Source organism: Aptenodytes forsteri, unplaced genomic scaffold, assembly GCF_000699145.1.
Source record: "Aptenodytes forsteri isolate BGI_AS27 unplaced genomic scaffold, ASM69914v1 Scaffold143, whole genome shotgun sequence".
Taxonomy (NCBI): Eukaryota; Metazoa; Chordata; class Aves; order Sphenisciformes; family Spheniscidae; genus Aptenodytes; species Aptenodytes forsteri.
In genome coordinates, this window is record NW_008794951.1 from 8879 (window position 1) to 29452 (window position 20574).

Sequence of the window (20574 nt, forward strand, 5' to 3'; positions counted from 1 at the left end):
GGGGGGAGTGAGCGAGCAGCTGTGTGGGGCTGAGTTGCCGGCTGGGGTTAAACCACAACACTTGGCCTGTCACTGCAGAGGATGATGCTCACTAAGAAAATCAGGAAAAGGCATTGTTCAGTGCACTGCTGATCTCAACTGAATGCATTTGTTTTGACTTTTATCAGTGTTTTGAGTATTTGACTAGCACTATATTTGACGTTTATTGTGTCTCATAAAAAGGCACCACTGTCTTCTGGTCACTCAATTTGATTCTACAAACCAGTTCACATGAATGACGCAATGGACACAATCAGGCATTTGTAGAGTCAAGTCTAAAAACAGGAATTATATGAGGTAAAGAATACCAATTTCAGAAACAGTATTTTTCCAGTTCCTCTAGAGATAATATTTGGACTATTTATCACCACCAGCAGAAGGTAGATTTACATTACCAAATAAAAGTGAGATTGTGGACTCCACTTACACACCCGTACCATTTTAATGCACATAGCATAGGTAACTGCTGAAAGATGCAGAAATCTTGGCTTTAGCACCTACCAGCAACCAAAGCACAATATCCCAACAGCCCCCAATGTGCAACTGTTCCGTTATTTTTCCTTGTGCCAGTTAGATTAAGCCAATTTAGATATGACACAATGTGTTACCATAACCTATTCCATTTTGCTGTGTAGGCACAGGCATTTCAGGCAAACTTTAGTACAGTGAATCATTACCTTAACAGTCAACAGAAATGCAGTAGGCAATGATCAGAGGCGCTACACAGAGTGCACTGTAAGTACTGCTCAGAGTATGATTCTGTTCCTAAACCAGATTTAGAATGCGTACCTCTCAAGCCAAATAGTTCTAATAATAGAATATAGCAGCTTCTGGAAACATTAAAACTGCACCATCTCAGCTGTGTGAGCAGACAGCAAGTCCGACACCTCTGGGACATGTCCTGTTTTTTACTTTATCTATATCAACATTTTCAGGACATCAGCTTCCAAAAAAAAAACCCACTACTTTTAAACCAGCAGAAAGAGTTTCCTATAAATTTGATTAATGCAATATGAAAGTTCAAACAAAAACAGTTACTCTCCGAACACTTGGAGTCTTTGTGGCAGTTAAATGAATTTACTCGCATAGCTAGGTTATCAGGACCTACGCTGTATTCCATATAATATAAATACAAAGTAAAAAGAAATCTTTCTCCTCCTGTATATCTTCGTATACCTTTCTTCGCTCCCACTTGGGAACCTAACAATCTGATTCCTTTAGCATCTTCTTCTCTATTTACTTAAAGGTCATAGAAGATTAGCCTATTTTCCATGTGAATTATTAATGCTGACCAAGAATGATTTTCATCATAAGAAAGGAATGAAATTATGAGAGAAAATTAAAATACCCTCTATTTCTGAAAGGGTAATAAGAACTCACAAACATTAACTGAATAAGAAACAAACTGTTTTGTCTTTACCCAGTGACTATTCCAATGCACAAAAATTAACTCCATCAGCACACTGTAAATAATTTTGCAAAACTGGACTATGTAGTTGCCAAATAAATACAAGTGGGCGCATCTGTTGCTCAAGACTGTTAATTGTTGGCACCTCAACATCATGCCAAGGCAGGAAAATATTTTCTTGGAAAGAACAGAATAGAGTGACTTGTCTTTACCCAGTGACTATTCCAATGCACAAAAATTAACTCCATCAGCACACTGTAAATAATTTTGCAAAACTGGACTATGTAGTTGCCAAATAAATACAAGTGGGCGCATCTGTTGCTCAAGACTGTTAATTGTTGGCACCTCAACATCATGCCAAGGCAGGAAAATATTTTCTTGGAAAGAACAGAATAGAGTGACCTCATCTTTCAGACTGTATTTTTTTGGAACACTATCCCAGGTGCCCATTACAATCCAACAAGATTTTTAGTAAGTATGGTGTCACTGAAAGGTTCAAACAACAGAAGATAGAAACTTTCTACCGTAGTTTCAATGAATATCTCAACTCTCCATTTCCACTGGCAACATCCAAATTTTTAAGTATAGTTTTGAAATGACTGAGGTTCTAAAAAAATTTAACAGATACAAGAAAATGGAAAATGTCAAATTATGCTAGAAGCTTCCAAAAATTTCTTTTTCAGGATTATTTAGCATTGAATCATATATACAAAAAAAATACTTACTTTGGTAGCAAAGCTATGTGATCCTAACAGACTGCACCACAAAATGTTGTAAGAGGTGTTCTGGAAATTACTGTGCACAGGTTAATACTTAGAACCCAAATCCTGACACCCACTAGTTCCTAAAAAAATATCCATCAGCTGGTGAAGTAATTATTATCTTTCATTCTCTATCTTCTGCCTCTTGCCCCTTTCAGATTATTGATATGTACAAGTAAAACTGTACATCTAATATTTTCTCCTGCATCTCACCGCTTTCATCTCCATAATGATACACAATTTGCTAGCTAGCAGGTACATGCCTGCTGCTGAACTTGCTAAATTAGCAGGCTTCTCCAAAAAGAGACTACAGCTCAACAGTAATCATCTGCTGCCTGTAAGATAACTAATAGGCAAACCACAGGGAAGAGAGAGGTTTAGGAGAGTGTCAGCTGAAGACAATGAAAACTACCTACAACAAGACAACAGCCAGCTGTATATCAAATAACTCGTAAGGATAAAACACATTTTACACTATGAAAGGTAACAGCAAGGCATGTTGGTGCTTATGGCAATACATCGATTTGGTACAATCTCTCAGAGTGGTGGGAGGCAACAGTCTCCTGCTTTCCAGTTCCCACTGACCTCAGAACTCTGCCCCAGACAACATCTCCCTCCTCACCTCTAAATTAATAGATGGGTTAGGTGCCCAATTTTTCACGCTCTTTGTGCCACACACTATACATTACAACTGTTTACGGATGTAACTAAGTATACAAAATCTTTGTATGAAACATGTACACACCAAAATATATGTCTTAAAATATCATGAAACTGAAATTAAAAAGTTGAGGCACAGAGACACAACAATTCTTGACTGAATCAAAAGTTTTTCACTTAGATACTACAAACCAGAGCAGACAGCACGGACAAAATTTTGTGATTTTTTGAACTTCCTACTAAGTTTTAAGAGACATTTATTGCTTTCAGGACAATGTCAGTGCAAACAACTACAATGACAGTTGCAGAGCAGAATGTGTGTCTACCACGAAGAGAATCTGGGTCACAGCAGCAGTGCTCTAAAACATCACCCACATTATCTTGTGCCAGAAGAAACACTGAAAAGAGAACAGCCTAGCAATTAGCTGTTAGGCCAAAAATATCCTAACTTGTATTTATTCAAAAAATATTTGCTCTTGGACATTATGCTTCGGCTCCTCTATCCCTAATTAAGGAGAGAATTTTGAAAGTAGTCTGTATTTTTCCTGTTTAATCACCACTGCCTTAACATGAATGAGATCTACGATAATGGCAGAGAAAATACCAGCTAATGATTTATTAAATATTTCAACCTTTTATCCTTAAAAGGTTACCCAGAAAAATAATTTTGTTATGCTAAAGTTTATATTTACTTAAAACCTAGATAGTTTGAAATACAAAATAAAAAGAGTTCTCCTTATCAAGAAAATCACTTGTTTTACTCATTTGATGCCCCTTCAGCAGTATCAAGTTTTATTAAAATATAATTGCAAACTGCACATAAGCTGGTATAGTATAGAAAAGAATATATGTAGTTACCAGATTAGGAAGGGCAACATAAATCTTCAAAGAACTCTAAGGTTATTATACTACTAAATCCATTGAAATCTGAAAAATATGATCCAACCTGCTATGCATGTGTGTGTCATGCTTTATGGAAGATTATTTATAACATGTAACAGCCTACAGACGGTATTATCCTCACTCTAGTAACTAAACTGTGTCTCAGTGCAAAATTTTATAGCCTTAAAGAGGGGAAAAAAGAAACCATTTACAAGCCAACAATAAAACTGTCAGTTTTCAGGTCTCCTAGCTACCAGTGCGGCCAATCAACATAGCGTATCATCCATACAGTTCAATACAGATACAGATTTTTATACTTACTCTTTTATACTTATTATTTTTATACTTAATCAAGATTTGCAAACAGACAACCACTAACGAGATTTGCAATAGAGTCTGAAGTCCACAACAATTTTGTTAATAATATCATTAATTCACATGCTATATGGATATAGATACGAGTACTTTATCCAGACACCATGAGCACATAAGCAGATAAATTTAAGTGAACTCTATCTTAAAACAGACATTTAAATAACTGCAACAACAGATTTTTGCAAATAAGTCAAATGACAAAAAATGAACAAGCATGTAGGCATATACACATACACACCCTACATATGCATGCATAACAGCTCTTAAAAATAATCCTTAGAAACACTTCATATGGCTCAGACTCAGGATAACTCCTGAGTTTAAGAATCTTACCAGGGACACCAACAGGCTACTTTTTCACCCAGGAGACAGGAGTTTTATAGCAGATTTGAAAACTTGGATGGAAAAAAGAAACCTGCTGTGCCTCATCTTGGGGAGAGGGGGTGACAGCCACCGACAACATTTGGCATTCTCCATGCCTGAGGAATCTTACATTTACATATAGTCTGAAAAGCCTGAAACTGAATTTTGACCACAGGCCACAACGCTAACCTGTGAAAGCCTCTTTCAAAGTCATTAAGTTTGTCCTCCATTTAAAGGATGGAGGCTAGGATGGACTTGACAAAGTAGGTTTTTCTACACTTAGACTACAGCAGTGTTAGCTTTCCACGTTGATTTATAAACACAAAAAAAAAATCCAAGATTGGTATTTTGGCTCCTTTGTAGTGACCTGTACCAGGAATCTACAGCCTGGTAAAATGAACTTTAAAAGGCCAAACAAAGCAAAGGTCTAACATCTTTCCAAAGAAAATCTTTTAGAAAGAAATAAAAAAGGAGGAGGAAAAGTACAGCACACTCACCAGGCGTGTATTAACGACAGGAAACAGCAATGCCAAGAGGGCCCCGTTCAGCATATGCATCTGCAACCTTAGAAAAGAGATGTGAGACTATTTTCACAGATGGAAATAAAATGCAATATTTTATGTAGTATCTCTTCAGTAAAAGGTAGCAAGAGATTGAAGAAAATTATTTTGGCTTGAGTTTGAATAAAGCCGCTGTTAAATGCAATAACCAGATACTGTTAAATGCAATAACCAGGACAAAAACCTCCCTTTAAATACACATTTAAATAATTTCCTGAAGTAGGACTGCTTTCTATAATGAGCTTTGGATTCCTAGAAAGCCTGGACTGCCCGTTTGTGTTAATCCTGTTCATGATGCAAGCTGCTAAATAGTTGGAATTCTGCTGTTCATTTGTCTTTCAGAGCTTAAAATAGCGTATTTGATAAAGGTTTTTACTCCTGTCTAACTCTATAAACGTACAGCTTCAAAGTAAAGCTTCACGAATTTGGAAGAAGTACCTTAAAAAAAGAAGAATTACATTTGTCAAAATGCAACAGCAAGTCCTAAGCAAAGAATAAGGCAGGAAAGTAGTATTATAATACTGTATTTTGCATAGCTTTCAGCCATCTTTTTCTGAACCACCGTTGCATCACAAGAACACAAAAATAGTATCAGTACTGTTTCAGTCTACTTTACATAAGACACAAAGTAAAGAATAAACTGTCTACAACCACTGCCTGTCATAAACTGTTAGGAACTTAAAAGTAACTTGAGGGGGAAAAAGGCATTACAATTTCAAAACAGTTTTTCAAACGCAATTTATGTGCTCTCAGGGTGTGAGAAAACTGAAAGGCTCATTCTGAAAAACAACAAATACTGTGGCCTCTGCTCTGCAACCAGTCTTTTGCAAATGCATAGCAAATCCAGGATTTCCTGGACACCAGGCATACTTTTCACACTCTGAGATGGAGACGCTAACACAGTATCTCTGTATTCAGCCTACTCCCTGCCCAAGTAAGGAACAGCGGGAAAAAGTTGCAGACAGACAGTAGCGGTTCCAAAATAATTCATGAGGCATGCCCCCAGCATCATTTTTCCGGTCACTGCCTAGACTAAGACAAGAAAGAGCCGAGTTAACTGCCAGGACGGCAACTACAGCCATTCCTGATTACCATTCTGCCGGGGAAGTCCCGTGACCCTCTCCACACTCCTTAGCTGCTTACTGGCCTCTACTGCAGTAGTCTGTTAGAGCTTCCTGCACATTAGAAGCTCCTGCTGTTCCTAAAGTTAGTAACAATACACGATATTTTAGAAAAGATTGCATGGGTTTGAGAAATACCCGTCAGCAAGAATTTGCTTTCACTATTTAACTTATAGCCACAATTTTAAAACTAGACCCATACTGTATGTATAGCCTTCAGTGAAGCCCAGTTACTAATTTTTAGTGAGGATAATAAAAAGGTACAAGGCACATGACATAAATTACACAAGCCCATACGTTAATCTGTAGGAAGACACTTGCATTCTCATCTGTTACTGAGCGAATTCATGTTGCTAAGCGAGGCCAAAACCACCAGTACAAAAGAACCAAGGGTATGTGGCTCAACACCCACGATTTAAGCCCTGACCCTTTTCAAGGTGTCACTTTTCAGTCCAACCAATATGCCTTTCCAACTGGATATATATTTTAATATTTTATGACTTAAGCTGTGATTAACTTCTAAAATACATTATGCAAGTAGACAGAAAGATAGTAAGGAAGAGGCATTACCTGAAGAGAATCATTGCAATCCGACATGGAGGACAGGCAAGAAGAAAAATCTGAAACGTTAGAAACAAATTTAAATTAATGATATGATCTCTTTTAGACTCCATTTTCTATATCTTTCTTTCCCAGTTCTGTACGTCACAAATAATTTCTAACCAGAAAAACTGTTTTATAGCAGAGCTAGAAAAGACTAAAAATCTTGAACAAACTAAAAGGTCTCACATTACCCATATATAAAAGGATTTAAGCGGTATGAGCAGCATCTAGGGTTCGGCTTCTGCCAGCGCCTAAGAAACAAGTCAAATTCTAGCCTATTTGATATTGTCATTATAAAAGGTCTCTCATGAAGCTGATTCCTGTATTACCAGTCATTTTACTACAGCAGCTCCCTTAGCCCTCAATCATGATAGGGTCCTTGCTGTGCTAAAGACCAAGCATTTACAATGACAATACTTCACTTGAGCAGTGCAGGACCCAGCTCTTGAAGATCTCATGTGAGATGGCTGTCTAAAAAAGCCTCCTAATACTTCCCAAAATAAGGCTACCACGGTATCTGCTCTATGCATAAGCTTAGTAGTCATCTTTAAATATGTCCACTGCCACACTCAATAAAGTATTTTTAAAGTACTGTAAAAATTTCATCAATTATTAGCTAGCTGTTTCACAAGACCGAAAGTAACTGAATACAGTTGGAGCAGCACGTTTGTTTTTCTTTACAGGCCATACTCCTACCATAAATAAGACCTGATTTAAATTTTTATGTAATGAAGTATTGTTGATTTGCAACAATGCCCCATCTAAATTTAGAGGACAACCATCATCTTTTGATACTGCCGTCCAAAATCTCCACAGCAACTTAAAATACTTCATATCAGCAAGTCTTACTCTAGATACGAAGAGATTACTACAGAAGCGTTCAGTGATAAAAATCCTATTTTTTTATATTGACCACTACTGCAAAGAAGAGACTTTGGCCTATTGTTTGATAAAAAGTATTTCAGAAAAAAATGGATCACGCTTTTTACTGCTGTTGCTAAAATAAATTCACAATAGATTATTTCACTGCCAACCTACAAAACAAATTATCATTAAATGACTTCAAGTGAGAACATTTGGACAATATGTTTGCTTTGTGGACAAGTCAGATTAGACAATTCACCAAACGTGTGTCTTTGAAGTGTTGCAGGGCTGGGGAGCGGCCTCTGATGTATATTCAAACTCATTACTACCAGATCATGTACATGCTGCAGCAACAGTAGCAATGTTGAAGCCTCAATCATACTACTGAGCCCTTGTGTGTAAAAGGGGCTTGCTGTCATTACCATACAAATATATGTACAAATTCCAAATATTTTATTTCCGGTGCAAGTTCTTAATCTACAGTGGTTTATTTCTCTGATCCACTTACTTGTACGTTCAATTCAAGTCAGTCTCAATAACAGTTTAGAACATGCACACACACAAATTGTTTTTCCTGTCATACAGAACTCTAATAAAGGCACAGCAAGAAAGAGGCAGCAATTAAATTTAACTGGATGTACCCCAAGACATTTTATTAGTGAATACTGTTAAAATCCAATCAGAGTTTCTCTTAAGTCTTGTATTTAAAAAGCAAGCAATTTCAACTCATCAGGGCAGGTGAAAGAGGAAGAGAATGTAACAGATGCATGATGACAATCCACTAACGGATGCTTTTTTGTGCTAAGGAAAAAAAAAAGAAAAAAGTGTATGCCAGAAAAATCTGAGAGGTCTATATATCACCTTGCACATACGACCCATATGGCTTCTGGGAAAAGTGTCGAACACTTACTATGCTTCGCTATTCCATCATTGCATATTTTTGCAATAAACTTTGTTTACTAACTAAACTAAAGTTCCTTGAATTGTGGACTATATTTTCCCTTCTTTGGAGACCATAAATATCTTCTGCAGGTCTCTTATAATAACTATTTTTTTCCCATGCTACTTGCATGCATTAGTCAAACTTTTTAAACATTCCATGTTGCACGTTAGCAAAAGGAGATACGATATTTAGAATCTCACTAGTTCATCCAGAGTTTTAAACTCAGATTATTTTACAATTTCCTTAAATTCAGAAATCTGACAGAAGAGACATGTTACTTTTGAAGCATAGTTCATACCTTCACGAAAGAAACTCTGCTTTTCCAATACATATTTTTTTCTTTTTATTTCCTACATCTTAAAGAAAAAACAGATTGACCTTTTTCTCTATATGCACAAAATAATCAAACCAGAAATGTGTCTTAATCACACCAGTCATTTCTTTTTCCGACACACTGCAGAGTGCTCCAACTACCACACGGTAGAGCAAAAACTAAAAGACAAGTCTGTATACTGTCTGAACCTCACCACTGAGGATAAAAAATAGCTAGTATTAAAAAAGGATGGCATTGTTACACAGACTGAGATGGACACACCAATCTAAAATACTTCACTACCATGGAGACAGGCAAAGAAGAGAACAAGATTCACAGCTGCTTATTTTTACGTCAACTCTACTGCAAGAAACAGTTTCAGGGACTGATGAGGAAAAAATAAATATTTAGTATTTTTAAGCATGCAAGTCCCTCTGTTATGGGGGATCTTTCAGAAAGTAAGTCTGACTTCCATTTTTTATGACAGCAGAGGAATCATAACTAGAATGTTTACATTAAAATTTTACGATAATGGAAGAGATCTTCAAATGTTTCAGCTTTAGCAGTTTAATGTGAAGCACTTTCTCTCTAAATATGGATTTTCTTTCTGTGATAAATAAACCTCAACTTCTTTAAAGGGATGTTTTACAAGACACCCTTCTACCTGATTTTCAAAGAACTACATCACTGAGTAGATTCAAACATTATAAAGTGTCATCATTCAGCTCAGAGTAATTAGCAGTCTTAAAATACCTAATTCACAGCAGACAAGCTCACAAGCTCTACCACAAGTGTTCACATACTTATCCCATAATCATATTACATTTCACTGTCATACTGGAAATAAAATCCTTTGCCTTGCAGGAGGAAACAGCTATGTTTTATAAACCAAACAACATCATATTAAATTAGCGGCCTGGCTGCGAAGAGTTCCCAGCCTCTGTTCTCCTGCTGGAACTCTCAAGGTTTCACGCACTCAGGCTAGCACAGATGCTAGCCCCCCTTCGCTGGCACATTGCAGAGCTCTGGTATAAACAGGGCAGCATATATTTGAAAGCTCGCTGAAGCAGGCTTCTCCTTGTTCAAGGCAGAATAACTAAACTTTCAATTTAGAAGAAACACTAAGAAACAATTTCCATGTCCCTCCTTATTCTGTCAGATCTGTTACCTGTTACATTTTCACGTTACAAACGAAAAGAAGGACAAAAGAATTAACCGGAAATCCAAAATGTACAGAAGTAACTATTTCGGGAGGGAAAAATAAGCTATAAAATAGACATTGTCTGATAGGCTGAATTCTGGGCACAGTTCTGATCATTCCCTTCCCCTTTAACCTCTCTCTCTCTCTCTCAAAAAAAAGGCAGATTTAGAAAAGGGTTAGAGAGGTCAACAAGAATGATCAAAAAGCATAGACCATCTTCCATACATGGATTGATTTAACACATTAAGACTCTTCAATCTGTAAAAGACTATAGGCTAATGAGAGTGAGAGAAAGAGAGGGTACAAAATCACGAGTGGCCTTGAGGAAGTGCAGAGGTAACAAGTCCTAGGTGGGGACAATATTGTGTGTCAGGACGTCTGAGTCTTTTTCACCAGCACAGGACCAGAAGATTCTACATCTGTCCTCAGGCAGTAAACTGCAAAGAAACTCGTAACACTGCTCAATCCGCAAACTGAAGTTCACTTCAACCTTGAGGACTCAGATGAAAATAGAAGTCAGAAATTCTGTCAATCTACTTCATAACTGCTCTGCAAGACCATAAATATCATTGTCCATCCCCATGGGAAATATTTCTGGCATGAAGAACTGCATGGCCAGCACTTCCCTGCGTAAGCCCAAGTACAAAGGTCACACCACAACACATGATGGATCAGCAGGGCTGTTATAATTTGGGGACTGTAATGTACAGGATTGCACTGCTGAACTATTTCTTTACGGAGACAAGATCTTAAAGAGACTGAACTCATGGTTGCTCTGACCTAACCCAGGACTGGGCTGTAAATCAGCCTCTTCCACAGTCCCTTCTTCCAACCATGCACTAAGAAGAGAAAGCTCCAAATGATATCTATGGGTCTGGGACAGACTGGAAGGCAGAAGGAAAAGGATGGTATTTTTCCACCTGTAGTAATATGTTTTTTAAAATTTTTCTAAAGGAAACGTGCAACCCTGTCATTCAGTATTTGACGCAGCTCACAAGAAATACCTTTTGAGTTCAGTAAACTTCGGAGATCATTATTTCCTTAAATCTGATTGTATTACTCATTTGAGTCAGTGTAGCAGGCAGAAGAGCCTGTATGTAAAGGGACTCTTCTGAAGACAGTAAGAAGGTACCGTTGTATTAGTTTATTCAGAAAACTTCTTTGATCACAAACAGGATCATGTGAAAGACCACAAATCTGTAGAGTGTTATTTTATTTTTTAATAATATTAATATTTTTTAATCTTTTGATGTAGGAAGATGTGACCTCGAGAAAAATGGTTATAGATAAACTGTTCTCTTTAAGAAGTTAATAGAGCAAAGTCTATTAGGATCCACACCACTGTTAAGGGAGGTCAATAGGAGGTTTCTTTCCCTGCTACATCAACCCTCACTGCCCATATAAAAAGCAGAGATAAAATGCAGCCTTTATTATTCCCATGGTATTGCGTGAGAGATGGCATTCTGTAGGGCTTCAACAGTACTTGCAATTCTTCGTTTGCCAACTAATCAAAAAATAATACTTTCAGACTATGCATTCCCTTCCTTTAGGCTTCCTGGCAGGATGAACAAGATAGCAATAGCTATATATCTCAAAGTATTACATTGGCCCTCCAGAAATCCCTGTTAAGTTCGCTCCCTTTTTAATCACTAAAAGAAAGCATAGCCAAACAAGGGAAATGTTACTGTCAAAAAGGAAGCGGGTAGCTGGGAAAAAATGGATCATTTTTCATAAATTCATTTTTAGAAGTCAGAATTTACAAAAAAAATTACTCCTTGACATTGCAGTAGTGTCTCAAGGTCAAAGTCAAACTCACATGCATGGGAAAAAAGCTAAATATCAACCAAAATAAGCTGGTATTTTTCAGCAGCTTAGTTTTTATTATTTATTGTATCTGTTTTCCGAGTGCCAAAACATGACAGCAATAGGTACCCAAATTTCAGAAGTTTGGAAAAAATCCAATACTGAAACAAACAAACCAAAATCCACAGAAGACTGCAACATCATGAAACCAAAAAGAACTACGTTAACTTTAATCTGACCTCTCTTTAATACAATCCAATTTCCTAATCTCTATGCACTGTGTTAACCCCAATAGTATTTTCACTTCTTGCACTTCAAGCATTACGTGCGCTGCAATTATCACATTAATTTGGAGATACTAGAGGTTTCCATTATTTGATTTTTTAAGTTCATACAGAAAGTATTTTATTCAAACAACCTCTTTTACAGTTTGCACATCTAGACTTCAGCAATGGGCAAGTGCATCAGTATAAAGAGGTGGAAAAAAGAAAAGAACACAAACCATCAAACATATCCATTTCCTATTTGCCATTTAACTATATTGCTAGATCAAAACCCTTTTCCTTTCTCACTGTTTTCATTGTTGTATAATTGTGGTTTCTTTAATCCAGCAGTGCCTCTACAGTACATTTGTTATGGATTACTTTTTTGGAGGGGGGTGGGAGGGAGAGGTCATGAGGTGAGCAGATTTTACTAAATCTGCCTTATTACAACCCCAACATACTCAGATACTGAGAAACTCAAACTTCAACATACGGTCCCAAATATATTAGTGAGCTACTACCTATAGTAGCTAAAATCTACTATACTAGAATGCCTGCAAGCATTTTACCCAGCCTGTCATTATGAGCTATGACTTGCCTAAAATAGAGATCCTAAAACCAGTTGATTAAATACCTAAAATGAGAGGCTGTGGTACATGCTAGAGTTATATCTAGGAAAACTCTCAGATACCGGCAAGGATGTATATATTTATGTTATGTTACAGGTTCTAAAAGCTTTGAGACTATTGCCATAAAATAATTTGTCAGCTGCAAATTTTCTCACGTGTCTAATATTTCCGAGTTTCTTTGACATGTAAGCATGCCGCATTCAACCACTAGTTTTAGTAATCAACATTTCAAAAATCAAGACTAGTAAAAATCTCAAGAGCTATTCTCAAAAGATATGCACAATCTCTTGTTCGAAAAGGATGCGACTGAAGGGTATAACAGCAATACTGTCTCTGAACTGAAGTAAAAGACCTCTTCAAATATCTAAGCCTGGATACCATTCTATTCATCGAATGTTATTGCCTCACTCCATGAGCACTCTAAATAGGGAGAGCTCACTGTTTTTTTTTTTTTGTCCTATGACTTGGCTGGATCTCAAGGTTTTTTTGATTCCAAAACATTCCAAACCTCTACAAAATATTACACCTAAGAGCTCCCTTCAGAAGTATTTTAATGACCCTATTTTTCAGTTAGTACACTGAGGCAGAGAGTGCAGTCAAAACCTGTCATGAAAGGCTTTTCTGCTACCAGCCTTAGTCCTGCTGAGACAGAAACATGCATAACACAAAGATCATCTTGTTTGATCAGAAACAAACTAAAAAGACAAAAGACGACAATTCAAGGCTGGGGGGGGGGGGGACAATCGAGGGGGGGGGGGGGAGACCAAGTCACACAACTCTAACCATTCCAGATGAAACATCACACGAACTCGCGCTTGTAACATCAATGGGAACACTGACAGAAGCCTGAGTTGTTTCTGGCAGATGATAGCTAAGCATTCTACAAGTAAAACCACTGCCTCTCACACATGCAGCACAGATTTCATTCACCTTTCAAAACAGCAGCTTGTCTGTCCCCAAGCCGCCCGTTTGACAACTCTAACCATTCCAGATGAAACATCACACGAACTCGCGCTTGTAACATCAATGGGAACACTGACAGAAGCCTGAGTTGTTTCTGGCAGATGATAGCTAAGCATTCTACAAGTAAAACCACTGCCTCTCACACATGCAGCACAGATTTCATTCACCTTTCAAAACAGCAGCTTGTCTGTCCCCAAGCCGCCCGTTTGATTTAGTATCATGTTGCAGCAGACTGGAAACAGACCTTTCTTTTCAAACATTCCAGTCATGAGCACTTAACCGGGTCATAAATTGATTGTTTTAGTATACTATTCCAAAATGAAAACTTCCAAGAGGTTAGATTTTAATCTCCACGTGCAATATTCAGAGCAATGTGAAAAATTCACGGAAACTGGATTCATCCAAAACTGGAATGAATTTAAAGAAAAGAAAAAAAAAAAGACAGGCTTTGGTCAATCTACACTGAAATAAAAATTTTCACCCTTTCTTAGGTGTATCAAAGTACCCTCCAGAGCAGAAGAGATTAAAAGGTATGTTTAAAAGACTAAGATACAGTGGTAAGGTTAAGTGTATTTTACTGTACACATGAAAACCATCCATTTTCCGCCACAATGGTAAAACGTAAGGCAAGGACCATTCAAGCAGCAGGATAACTTAAAAGATGTAGAAGACTTTTTTAATTATCCCTAAAATTAATTTTTTAAGTAAATTCAAAACAATCACCCTATCATTTATCAGAAAGTAATGGTTTAACAACTCCATCGTACACCTTTGATTCAGCATCTAGGTATATGTTAGATGTCGACTGTTTTTGTATAAATTATCAATTCAGCTCAGAACAACCACATCACTTAAAAGCCATCTGCTTGCCTTCTAAAAGGTAACTTTAAAAAAAATAAATAAATCGTAACTGTGGTTTGACAAGTTCAGACTGCCAAACCTGAAAAGAGAACAGAGATGGTAAAACGAAGGCAAGGACCATTCAAGCAGCAGGATAACTTAAAAGATGTAGAAGACTTTTTTAATTATCCCTAAAATTAATTTTTTAAGTAAATTCAAAACAATCACCCTATCATTTATCAGAAAGTAATGGTTTAACAACTCCATCGTACACCTTTGATTCAGCATCTAGGTATATGTTAGATGTCGACTGTTTTTGTATAAATTATCAATTCAGCTCAGAACAACCACATCACTTAAAAGCCATCTGCTTGCCTTCTAAAAGGTAACTTTAAAAAAAATAAATAAATCGTAACTGTGGTTTGACAAGTTCAGACTGCCAAACCTGAAAAGAGAACAGAGATCAAAAGATGTTACATTCTCATTGCTAAATGGCAGCAATTTGAATGTATTTAATATTTTAGCATAAAAATCACAGCCGCCTTACTGCAGCTGTCAGGTTCAGGGATTAATTAATGTGTCCTGTGGAACTGTTAATCTAGTGTTAAGAATTCTCATGACTCAAAGCAACATCGCTGGCAGAGCATTAAGTAATACTACAGTAAAAGTAGTTTCTGTGTTACATAAACCAGACTCTGGGAACATAAGAAGCTGCCTGACCCTCCTTCCAACCTCCCAGTTTCCCAGTTCTACCCAGGGATGAAAGAAGTGTCGCAAGTTGAACAATTTCCATCCTCTGCAATCTAACGTCTTGTAAATTGTATCTGTTCATTGGGACATTCTAGATTAATCTCCCCTTCCACAGGCTTAATTTGTTTACTCGACAAACCTGTACTCACCTTCTTCCCTTTCACGGTCTTAGGTGAAAGATTTCTAGACCTCTCATATTTTAGGATTAATTGTTAACGTAAGAGTCAGGTCTTTCTATGTGTGCAGTAGCACTAGTTATCACATCTTAGGAATTAGTATTTCAGGGAAAAAGTGTCACTGAGGTTATTTTTCTTCCTTTTTCTCTAATCACTATCTGTACCAGCCCTTCACTAGTAGTAGGTTCCTTCCCACTTCCTAGCCTAATGCTTTAGCAAAACCTGACAATCAAAAACATATCTGGGGGTAAAAGAAAAAAAAAGGTTGATTTAAAAAAATAAAATATTCAAAAGTCCAATTTCTTAAGAAAATTTAATTTGCACTGAATTGAGATTAACTTGCATTTGCGTCTGTCAGTGACAGTGTGGAAGCTTGCATGAGTTCACAATAAGATTCTCATGTGCATATCCATATACATTCACTTTTGTTACTTTTCCTCAAGCATGACGTTTCATATCAGTTTCCTACGGAAGCAAAACCGTCGTAGAAAAGTCCTGCTCTACTCTGCCTCAAGTCACCAATACCTTTTTCTTGTCATAGTTCACAATTCCTCAAGTTGTAGGATTTTACAACAGAAATTTGGAATCTTTAAAAACAGCAGGATAATAAATATCTAATAGCTTTATTATTACAGATAATTTTTGCCGAAGAAACAGAAACAGTAACACAATCCATAAAAAGCTAAGGCATATAACATCATATTCCTGATAATTTAAGTTGGCATTTCACTAACTACCAAAGTATTAAAATATAAACAATTACATTCACTTGACACTAGTTACTTGGCATCTGAATAAATGTAAACCCTTACCACATCTATCTAAAGCCCTGAGGAAGTGCCACGAGAAACCCATTACACTCTTTGCGGGTTTCAAATTCATGGTACAGAACTTGTTCTTGGTGAACACCAACACAGTTCAAATTGCTACAGTGAATGTGGTTGATGTACAACCACTGCAGTAAAACTCATCATCCGCGACTAGGAGCGTAAACTTTTACAGCAGTGCAAGGGAGACAACAAAGAAGGGGTTTTTAGAATGGAAACCATTAGATGAAAGTCATCCCTGTCCCTGGAATTTATAAGGTGTCCAATATGGTTACTGCTGCTATTTGATTTAGTCCACCACTCCGCTGAAGTTCCTAAAGGCCTCAGGCAGCTACTCCTGAAAGATCAGTTTAAGCTGCTAGCAAACAAACAACCTACATGGAATGCTGTGTGAAACTGCTAAATAGGTTAAAAAATCCATCCTAAAAATATATTACAGCCAACAGTGATCCATTACAACACTGGATAGTACACTGAAACAATTATTAATAGCTCCAGTCTCAAAAAAAAAAAAAAAGGAAAGAAAAAGAAACTAAACAGAAGAGGAAAAAAGAAACAAAAAAAATGCCTGTCTCTCCATAACGTGTTGCTCAAACTATGTATGTTACACTTTGCTCAATATTTGCTTTAAATCTATGATGATCTCATCAAAACAAACCAATGTCTGATTAGCTAATTATTCATCTAATGGCCTTTAGATAATAACCCTCAAATAATGTAAATGTGTAAATATTTGGGGTAAGAGAAAGTTAAGCTTTTTCACCTAGAATTTCCAATCATGCAATTCCTACTCCTCTTTAGAGAGTTAGATTACTTCTTGTCAATTCCCCGCTTTTTATATTCTTTTCTCCTAAGAATATACAGAATAAAGGAGAGAATTACCAAAGCATGCGTTCTATCCTCAAGCACAGCAGGTATTTCCAAATTCTAGCAACTTCAAAACAGAAGCTTAACCCAGAGCTTTAAACTCCAATTCCTCAAGTAGAGCATTCGTAGGTAGCATGACATATTGCCGTGATCCCTATCACCTTGACTAAAGCATGCACATTTTCAGCTCAAGATAAAGCATGTACTGGCCAAATCTTGTCTAAGTTAAAGTGACTGAACTGTAATCTCTTCAAAGAAAGAAAACTGTGATTCACAGCCTTAAGACACGTTTGCTATTCTTTTCACACTAAATTAAAAATTACTATTATTTGTGAATAAGAATCCTTGCCTTGCCTCATCCTAATATTTCTCCATTTCTCTACTATACGCTGGGGTTTACTAAAAATAAGCACAATGGTGAAACAAACTATATACAGTGTTAAAATTATCACAGAAAAGCTTTTCCTCAGCTCAATAACTAATTATTACATTAATTACGGTATCAGTTATAAAGCCTCTAAGCTTTAGTTGACAGCGTTTTTTAAACACAACAAAATCATTGCTTAAAAATAAACTGTAACAATTAAGAAAAATTTGACAGTTATTGGAACCGAGGGCAGATTAAACTATACAAGCGAGCCATGGTTTTTTTGAAAGCCAAACTAATAGTTCTGGAGCATCCCAGACCCAGTATAAAGGAACTGATGATCTGTCTCATGACCTGTCACTTCGTATCTATGCCCCTTGAGCTGCTATCATCTTTCTAGCAGTAAAATGCACTCTTTTGCAAGAAATAAGGCCTTGCCACCAAGAAATACTGGTGCTTTTAGTGCTTTAATTGTTCTTCATCTGCCACTTTTCACCACACACTATGATGAATTTCCTCTCCAGCAGTCAGCTTTAAAAGGAAGTATCACAAGTTAATTAGCAGTTGTAAAAAAGCTGACTTGTGTATTACGCAGATCTACAAATCGAGCTGCATACTTCATAATCCGCTATGTTTGTGAGCTGTGATTATGCACATCTTCCACTTAAGTTTAAGTGATGAATTTTACGTCTGCCAGATAGCATTTCAGAGCACTGAAAGGATTGTTGACCTTGCTACAACAGTCTCACACACCTCCTGAATGTACTGATTTGGGAATAAATCATACTATACTCCTAATATGTAGCCTCGCTTTTCTCAAATATTTTTTTAATAATCCTTAACATCTCAAATTCTACTAAATTTCAGTTTTATCATCTCTCCTGAAACTGAGTCCTGTCTTCTGAGGTGCTTTAAAAACTACAAGTTCTGCAGGTAGCGGTACCAGGTTTTGGAACGTAGGAGGTATACACAAAAATTATGTATATGAATATGTAAAGGAAATACGCACACATACAAAAAGGGAGATTTAGAAGCTTACATTTAGAGACTTACATTTTGAAAAACATATGTTTTTTCAAAGGAAATTTTGCCTTTGCTGCTCTACATCTCGCCCAACAATCTTAATACATTAAGCAGTGAACGAAACTATTGAAAAACATCTTTGATTTAGAATAATTTTACCCTTTAAAAATTGAATAACTCATTAAACTTTTACTTGCACGCTGTTGCTCATGTAACCCAATACCATTATTCAGTGTAATTTCTATAAAAATTTACTGAATTTCTGTAATCAAAGGTTCTTCATACTCACTCCCAAATAACAGAACATGAATGTCCCTTTAATTCTAATTCAAGATTTTGAAGAGACAGAATATAGAAAACATACACAATTTAACTGGATTCTTCCAAATATTACAAAGCATTTAGGAGCAGTGTACGCAAATTAAATCTAGATTAGCACTTGAAAAACCACATTTGACCACATAATCAGATTTTTCCCAAGGTTTAAAAAACAAAAAGGGAGGAGGGAGGAAGGGAGAGAGAGGGAGATGATTAATTAGTTATATGTTGGGACATACTCCCAAATGACGCAGAATTCTGTCAAGCTATGTTTATTACGTAAGTTCCGAAAACAGCCCATTGTTTCCAAAAACACAGTAGCCTCTTTTGCAGAGGACAGAAAGGATCCAGGTCTCTAAAGAAGCTAAAACTGGAAATAATGAACCCAGGATTTAGTATTCACCAAATTGCAGATGCATTTAGCACTGTTTTTAGTTATGCAAACATCAGATCGCGATCACTGGATAAAACTAGACTCCCCTATACTTCTTTCCCTTGCCTTTTTCCCACCTATCGCTTCCCCTTGAGTTTACTTCTCTTTGCCTAAAAAGATCACTGTTTGAAGTAATCATCCAGCAATACAGGCGTTTCCTACAAAAACATTTTCTTTATTCCAGACAAATGTCAGGCCTTAACTGTCTTAAGTGCAATAATTTGGTGTAGACTTGGAAGAGAATTATGACAACTTACCAGCTGAGGATTCACCACTGAGAAATGATTCTGCAGGAAGAACACTTGCAAACCTCTTCCCAAAACAAAACAAAAAATAAAAAATCCCAAAACTCATTTTACAGATTGATATTAAGTCACCATTCTGGAAGAAGGCACTAGCATATTAAAACCAAGGAAGCTGACAATTTACAACAGTTTAAGAGAAGGACTAGCTCTACCGATTATTTTAGGATTAGATCACAGTCATGTTTCTGCCACTTCCCTAAACAAGGTTTCAAGAAACTTACACGCACACTTTTCATTTCTACAAACTGGTCAGTCATAACCTTCAGTGTTCAGAACCAAATAGTCTTAGCGACGCTCCAAGAAACCAAATTAAAACTATCAGCTTCAAGATCCAACTCACAAACCTAAAATTCAAATTTAAAAAAGAAAAAAAAAACAATCACATAATCATTAAGGTTGTACAGGACATTTTGAGATCACTTCACCCTACCATTGTTACCCACAAACTCTCATTTAGATGGCTTCACATAATAGTTTTTCCTTACATTTTGTTTTCCAAATTTCTCCTCTGCAGTACAGACCAATTTTATCCCTGGGTCCTGGTTTATATTTGTCTACATTTAATCTTAGTTGCCTGTTAACTCCAGCTTGATGTCTTACAGGACATCAAGAGATGCCTGTGTTCATGCATTTTAATTAAGTTACACTGATTGTGAATAACAGCTTGCAAAATACGCGTGTCAGAAATTACTAACTGGGGGTACAGGAACAAATCATGAAGAACACGGAGTTTTTGATGGTGTGCTGGTTTTGGCTGGGGGAGAGTTAGTGTTCTTCACAGTAGCTGGTACGGGGCTGTGTTTTGGGTTTGTGCTGGAAACAGCGCTGATAACACAGGGGTGTTTTCGTTGTTGCTGAGCAGTGCTGACACAGAGTCAAGGCCTTTTCTGCCTCTCACCCCACCCCACCAGCGAGCA

At 36.8% G+C, this 20574-nt stretch overlaps 1 protein-coding gene across 1 annotated transcript in view; it reads right to left on the reverse strand.

Annotated features, from left to right (window-relative positions):
- Window positions 1-20574, reverse strand: part of LOC103895682 (transmembrane protein 164) — a gene marked incomplete at its 3' end in the record, with an annotated part of 30868 nt that overhangs the window by 5789 nt on the left and 4505 nt on the right. Inside the window, exons 2-3 of the mRNA XM_009275359.1 lie at window positions 6740-6789; window positions 4986-5052 (exon numbers count right to left, since the gene is read on the reverse strand). Of these exons, the coding sequence (XP_009273634.1) occupies window positions 4986-5052; window positions 6740-6789 (117 nt within the window). The remainder of the gene's footprint in view (window positions 1-4985; window positions 5053-6739; window positions 6790-20574) is intronic.